At 45.9% G+C, this 7,960-nt stretch overlaps 1 protein-coding gene across 3 annotated transcripts in view; it reads left to right on the plus strand.

The window, feature by feature from the left end:
• dync2i1 (dynein 2 intermediate chain 1) overlaps positions 1-1,727 on the plus strand; it is a 60,504-nt gene extending 58,777 nt beyond the window's left edge. For all 3 annotated transcript variants that reach the window (XM_078424955.1, XM_078424963.1, XM_078424969.1), the window contains one exon: positions 1,400-1,727. In XM_078424955.1, coding sequence (XP_078281081.1) covers positions 1,400-1,571 — 172 coding nt within the window. In that variant the 3' untranslated portion in view covers positions 1,572-1,727. The remainder of the gene's footprint in view (positions 1-1,399) is intronic.
• The last annotated feature ends 6,233 nt before the right edge of the window (positions 1,728-7,960 follow it).

Consider the following 7,960-nt stretch of genomic DNA (forward strand, 5'->3'; position numbering starts at 1 on the left):
TCATCAGATCCTGCTAACCACGCCAATTGTTACAAGGGAACAGGTTCAAGGATCTGACTAGTAGAACAGAAAAAGGCTCACTCATCTATTTAGTTACAAGTCAAGTTTATTGGCAAGAGAGAGAACAAAAACAATGCGTGGTATGCGCAGGGTCCGTTTTACAGCAGCACACATTTTTCTCTCCCTGCCTTCCTCCACGGCGCTGATCGCGGCTCAGCATGTCGGTGAATCCCTCTCGTACATGAACTACCTCATGGCTTACCAGCACCTGCCTTTATACAAGCAGGAATCAGCCATTTGAAATAACTGCCGGTAAGTCCTGGCCAATAGCGCTGCTTCCAAATTCAAACTGCACCCAATGGCAGGGGACTGCATCCCAGCAAGCCTCCCCCCTCCCACCTTTGGAAACAAAGTGCTACTGGTCGCAGACTGGCACGTTAAGTGATACACATAGCGCTACAGACATGGCGCGCAAAGGTATTACACACAGCGCTACAGACTTGGCATGCATAAATTTAAACAGGGTGCTGTCGGCTTAGCGTGTGTGGATTTAAACAAAGCGCTGTTGGCTGCAGCGCTATGGGTTCTAAATATAGCTCTACCGGCCGCAGCGCCATGGGCTTTAAACATAGCACTCTGGCCACAGCAACATGGGCTTTAAACATAGCACTCTGGCCACAGCGCCATGGGCTTTAAACATAGCACTCTGGCCACAGCAACATGGGCTTTAAACATAGCACTCTGGCCACAGCAACATGGGCTTTAAACATAGCACTCTGGCCACAGCAACATGGGCTTTAAACATAGCACTCTGGCCACAGCGCCATGGACTTTAAACATAGCACTCTGGCCACAGCGCCATGGGCTTTAAACATAGCACTGGTCACAGCGCCATGGGCTTTAAACATAGCACTGGTCACAGTGCCATGGGCTTTAAACATAGCACTCTGGCCACAGCGCTATGGGCTTTAAACATAGCACTCTGGCCACAGCACTATGGGTCACAGACTGTTCGGGCAAAATTCTCATATAACAGTGCCCGGTAGACGAAGTTCATGGGCTCCAAGCAGAACACTTTCCATTTTTCTTGTTGAAGCTACCCTTGCACCATATAATACTCAAATTGTGTTGACTTTTATATTTTGCTCTAAAAACAAATAGCTAGGGGACAAATGTTATATTTTTGAATCTGAAATTTACTACTTGAATTGATAATGCAGTGAAATATAAATTAACTGCACGCTGGACAGAATATTTAGATGTCCAGTGCATTTTGCTGCCTATATTTTGGAAAGTTTTGTTGGTACTTGTATACTTGTACTTAAAATTAGTCATGGCCATTACATATTCAAACTTTCTTCTTCTTATGTCGTCCCATTCCCACTCCCCCCGTAAACAGGATTACAACCATGGCCATTCTAGGTGATCCAGAGAAACCAAATCTGTCTTCAGGCCTGATGTTGGCAAAGCAATCTGGAGCAATTGAGATGCAGTACCTACAGAAGAAGTGGTCAGAACCTCATCTCAATGAGCTGGAAACTTTGCAGTATATTTTGCAAAAAAACGTATAGAATTGTGTACAGACCATGGATAGAAATCCACCATTTCACTGAACTGTAAGAATGCCCACAGACAGTTTGTAAATGTACAAATTATTATAGATTTTTTGTAAAAGTTATTTATAAATTTTCATTATAGCAAATATTGAACAAGTCTATAAAGAACGTATAACACAACTTGGTTTGTATGATATTTTTTTATTCTAATTCAAATAGTGTTTCATTTTATTGTTCCTTGTATATGCTAGATTGTTTTTGGAGTGGGTGGTTTGAGATCTGAATAAACATTAGGGGATGAAAGAAATTAAAATATAATATGGATTTTCAAAAGGTGATCTGCAAGGTACCACACAAAAGCCTACTTCACAGGATAACAGCTTGTGGATTGGAGGAAAGCTATTAATATGGAGCAAAACACAAAGTGCTGGAGGAACTCAGCAGTTGAAGCAGTACCTGTGGAGGGAATTGGCAGACAACAGTTTGGGTCAGGACCCTTCTCAGACTGAGTTTCTCTGGCACTTTTTGTTTTAGTATTGGATGTTTCTATATGGATGCACATTAAGACTGAGATAAGGAAGAATTTCTTCTCCGAGGGTTGTGAGCCTTGGCAATTCATTGGTGTAGAAAACGGTGCAAGATGAATCTTTGAATATATTCAAAGCTGAGACAGACGGGAAAGGAATCGAGGGTTAAGAGGAGAGGCTGGGAAAGTGGATGAGGCAAGTTGTTCGTTTATCAGCTATCATGTTATTGAATGATGGAATAGGTTTGAGGGGTTAAATGGCCTTTCCTGTTCCTGTTCCTGTTCCTTACAGCCTGAAGGTAAATAATACTCCAGCTGCCAAGAGTATTCTTGGAAATCTTTAATATCTCTCCATTCCAAAGTGGGATTCCTGCCTGTTTTAAGAAGACTGCTATCATCCTGCTGCCTAGTGCCTTGCTGACCACTGTCCTCTGGCATCCATCGTCATGAAGTGCTTCAAGAGGCTGGTCATGGCAAACATCTATTCCAGCCCTCCAGGCACCCTTGATCCACTGCAATTCACCTGCCACCGCAACAGGTCCACGGCAGACATCATTTCGCTGGCCCTAAACTTATCTCCACAACATCTAATTAACAAGGACACATGTCAGACTCCTATTTATGTTCTATAGCTGTCTTCAACACCATAATTAAAACCAAACTCATCTTTAACGTCTCGAACTTGGGAGTGAGCACCCCTTACTGCCATTGGATCCTTGACTTTCTGAAGGAATCAGCAGGGATCGACCGAACTTTGGACTTCAAAAATGAGGGGAATGATCAGGTAGTCTCTTGCCCAGAGTAGGTGAATTGAGAACCAGAGGACATAGTTTTAAGGTGAAGGGGAAAAGATTTAATAGTAATCTGAGGGGTAGCTTTTTCACACAAAGGGTGGTGGGTGTATGGAACAAGCTGCCAGATGATGTAGTTGAGGCTGGGACTATCCCAACATTTAAGAAACGGTAAGACAGGTACATGGATAGGACAGGTTTGGAGGGATATGGACCAAACGTGGGCAGGTGGGACTAGTGTAGCTGGGACCTGTTGGCCAGTGTGGGCAAGTTGGGCCGAAGGGCCTGTTTCCACATTGAATCACTCTGACTGACTCGAAATGGTGCCAGCATGTAAATATGCAAAAATAATTTATTTTAGTCAAGTCAATTTTATTTGTATAGCACATTTAAACACAACGCACGTTGACCAAAGTGCTGTACATCAGTGGAGATACTAAAAAAGAACATACAATAGCACACAAACCTAACAGTTTACAGCACAAACAGTTTACAGCACCCCCTCAGAATAAAGCCACATTGAAGCAAAACATCCTGTACAATAATTCTCCACACAGGCAACTGAACCATCCTGTCATCAACTAGCCAGCGGTCTTGACCTACCATCTACCTCATTGATGACCATCGGACTATCTTTAATCGGACTTTACTGGACTTTATCTTGCACAAAACATTATCCCCTTTATCCTGTATCTGTACACTGGACGGCTTGATTGTACCACGTGTTGTGTTTTCGCTGACTGGAAAGCAAGCAACAAAATATCTTTTCACTGTACACGTGACAATAATAATCACGTTATGCCCAGATGCCCTGTTCTCAGCCCCTTACTGTACTCTGTACCCACTCGTGACTTTGAGAGCAAGTTCTGTTCTAACTCCATTTACAGTTTTGCAGATGACACCACTGTGGTGGGTAGATCTCAAACAATGATAATGCTTAGCAGCACGGTATTACAACATCATCATCTCCCTCAACGTCACCGAAATGAAAGAGCTGGTCATCGACTTGAGGAAGCAAGGTGGTGTAGACGCCACAGTCTGTATCAATGGCGCTGGAGAAGGTTGAGAGCTTCAAGTTCTTCGGCGTAAATATCACTGCTTGCAATAACGGTGGTCCTTGACTATATTGACTGCTTTCCTGAGGCAGCGTGTGGATGGAGTTGATATATGGTAAGGGGGAGGGGGAGGTAGTTAATATATATGATGGATTGGGATGCGTTCACAACTCTCTGCAATTTCTTGCCGTCTTGAGCAGAGCAGTTGCAATACCAAGCTGTGATGCATCGAGTTAGAATGCTTTCTATGGTGCATCGGTAGAAGTTGGTAAGAGTCATCGTAAACGTGTTAAAATTTCTTGACCTTCTGAGGGAGTAGAGGCCTTTTTGGTCATAGCGTTTGGCCATACCAGGGACAAGTTGTTGGTGATGTCAGTGGAGAGGAAAGATAAACAACAGGCGGAGGAATGGGTTCAGAGTCAGTGGATAACATGTGGACTGAGGAGGGGTGAAGGATGGTGGGTAGTTGGGACAGGTAGAGGAGTGGAGTTGAGAGACAGAGGCAGGTGGTTGACAGGTGGTCGACAAGGAAAAAATGGCAGCTGGAGTTAGGTGAGGAGGCTGGAGTGGAGACTGAGGCTACATGATGGTGATTAGTGCGAACACAAAGGCTACTCGTACTGAAATCTGATAGGTATGCAAGCTTATAACGGGAACCATTAATGAGGGGCAGATGGAACCAGAAGAGACCAGAACGCGACCATCTCCTTCAGGAGGCTAGATGGGCGCCGGTCACCGAGGCCTGGCATGTGGAGGAGCCTTTCGGCCCGCTCCATTCGGGTTAGCCCGTAGGTTTGGAGCAGCAGCTCCTTAAGGGCTTCGTATTTACCGTTGGCCGGGGGGTCCTGGAGGAACTCCGTTACCTCTTCGGCCGTGTCCTGGTCAAGGGCTCCCACCAGGTGGAAAAACCGGGTGTTATCCACTGTGATGCCCTGCAGCTGGAACTGGGCCTCCGCTTGGTAAAACCAAACGCGAGCCCGGGTGGTCCAGAAGGTCGGGAGCTTGATTCCTACCGCGTCGACAGCTGGGGCCTGGTCGGCCTGCGAGCCGGACGGGCGGTCGGATTCTGCTTTTTTGTCCATCCTAATGAATGGAACGTCGAGGTCACCAATGTAGCGCGTCGATAAAGGCAAGGAGCCAGGTATTTCGAGAAGGTATATTTTATTGTATAACAGGTATCAGACGGGTCTAGTCTGCCGGAATGGCTTGGCGCCCAAACCTTGTCCTTATATACCTGAGTCCAGGACCGCCTCCCGGGACTGGTCCATTCCCGTGCCGAGGGGTCGGTAGAAGTATGGCCCGACCCTTGGGAGCCGCCACAGATGGAACCAGAAGGAGTAAAATGGATGATATGGTACTGGATGGGGATTATAGGAAAGATAATGAAATTGGGAGGACTGGAGGTGGATCAGAAGGAGAGAGAGAGAGAGGGGAACACAGGAGATGAGGGTTACCTAAAGTCAGAAAATTTATACTAACTCATGTGTCTCCATATAGGTTTAGGATTTGTCCAATGGTCATAAATGTGTGGCAGTTGAATGGGAAAATACCAGTAGTCATATTTGCAATCACTTACACTCATCAGTGACATTCTTCATTATGTCTCAAGTCAGGAGGCAACATGTAGGACCTTTTCAAAGCTTCATCAAACAATCAACTCTGATGCAAATGTACAATTTGGTCAAATCAGGTCCTCAAGTCGTTTTAAATATCACAATGGAATTAGGTCATTTGGTTAAACGTGTTAGTTTCTTAGCCATAAATAGACACAAAATGCTGGAGTAACTCAGCGGGTCAGGCAACATCTCTGGAGAAAAGGAATAGGCGACATTTCGGGTCGGAACCCTTCTTCAATCGCGATCAATCACAATCATCAATCAATCACAATCATACTTTATTAGCCAAGTATGTTCTGCAACATACGAGGAATGTCATTTGCCATACAGTCATGACAATAAAAAGCAACAGGACACACAAAATACATTTTAACATGAACATCCACTACGGTGACGCCCCATTGCTCACTGTGATCGAAGGCGAAAAAAAGTTCAATATCTCCCTTCTTTGTCCTCCAGCGGTCGGGGGCCTCTAACCTTCCGTTGACGAGACGATCTTGACTCCCGTAGCCGGCGGCGAGCCTTCCTCGTCGGGCGATCAAGCTCCTTCATCGGGGGGGGGGATCTCAGCTCCCCCGCGCCAGGTGATCTACCCCGGGTCAGGACCAGTCGAACCTCGTGCAGCTTTTGAGCTCCCGACCGGTCTCAACCCGAGACTGCCAACTGCTTGATGTTGAAGTCCACAGGCCGCGGTTGGAGTGACGATCCCAGGCAAGGGATCGTACACTCTGATGGTAAGTCCACGCCCCGCAGGGGTTCAAAGTCAGTCCCAGGCAAGGCCTCCAGCTCCACGATGTTAGGCCGCAGAGTGACCGGAGATACGATCCGGAAAACAATCGACAAGGTAAGAGATTGTTCAGAAGTGTTCCGACCCGAAACGTCACCTATTCCTTTTCTCCAGAGATGCTGCCTAACCCACTGAGTTATTCCAGCATTTTATGTCTATCTTCAGTATAAAGCAGCATCTGCAGTTCCTTCCTACACAGCTATGTTGGCCCCATCATAGAACATCAGAATGCAGCATATTCACAGAAGCAGTGTGAAGGACAGGTTCCAACTGCAAGATTCAAGATTCAAGATTCAAGATAGCTTTATTTGTCATCCAATATTGGACGAAATTCAGTCACCCACAGTCCAACAATAAAAGCAATAAGCATTAAAATTACACAACCCCAAAAAAACCCCAAAACACAGTCCAACAATAAAAGCATTAAATAGGCATTCAAATTACACAACCCCAAAAACCCCCAAAACACAGTCCAACAATAAAAGCATTAAATAGGCATTAAAATTACCCAACCCCAAAAACACACAAAAAAGAAACATCCATCAAAGAAACATCCATCACAGTGAGTCTCCTCCTCCAGTCCTCTCTCTCCTCACTGTGATGGAAGGCCACAATGTCTTTCCCTTCTCCTGCCGTCCTCGCCCGCAGTCAGGTTGTTGTGGTTGCAGGCCACGCCGGACGGTCCGCAGCGGCCCGAGCCTAAGGCGAGTCGCAGCCGCTCCCGCAGCCTCCGAAGACGGCCGGCTCCGCCGATGATAAGTCCGATCCGGGGCGGGCGAACACGCTGCTGCTGCTGCTGTTGCTGCACGTCGGGGCGGTCGTGGCTCCCGACATTGAAGCCCCCGCCCAGCAGAGAAATATCCCGCGGCAGATAATATTCCAGATATCTGACCTGCCCACCATAACAGGCAATGTCCTTGGAATCAACATTTATTTTTAAGGGTTACACTTGAAACTTTTACTTGCCTTTTGGCAGGTCTTGATATATATGTTGTGCATTAGCACTTTTTTTCTCTTTCTATTTTGGAATCCAACGGTTGATTTAAAAAAAATCAGTTTGCCACAAAGATTTTGGATATGTTATTAAATGGTATAAATTAAAATTGCAATATTTTGTAATAGTTTATACTGGGGGGGTGGGGGGGGGGGGGGGGGGGGGGTGGAAGGGTTGTAAAAAAATCCAGTCTACATCTGTAATTATGAAGTGACCAGACGATTCAAGCCTATTCAAACTTCCTCAAACTCAATTGCAACAAATCTGAAATCATCATCATTGGTCCAAAAATGCTCACCAAATCCACCCAAAACTTCATCCTCAACATTGATGGTCTCCCAGTATCCACCTCACCTCACATCCGGAATCTTGGAATCATCCTTGATCAAACCCTCTCCTTCGACAAACACATCAAACACATCACAAAGACAGCCTTCTTCCACCTCAAAAACATTGCCCGTCTCCGTCCATCCCTCTCCTCCACAGCTGCAGAAACCCTCATCCACGCCTTCATCACCTCCCGTCTGGACTACTGCAACAGCCTCCTCTATGGCGCACCCTCAAAAATCATCAATAAACTTCAATACATTCAAAACTCCGCTGCCCGTCTACTCACACACACCTCGATCCGTGAC

This window comes from Rhinoraja longicauda, chromosome 2, assembly GCF_053455715.1.
Source record: "Rhinoraja longicauda isolate Sanriku21f chromosome 2, sRhiLon1.1, whole genome shotgun sequence".
Classification (NCBI taxonomy): Eukaryota; Metazoa; Chordata; class Chondrichthyes; order Rajiformes; family Arhynchobatidae; genus Rhinoraja; species Rhinoraja longicauda.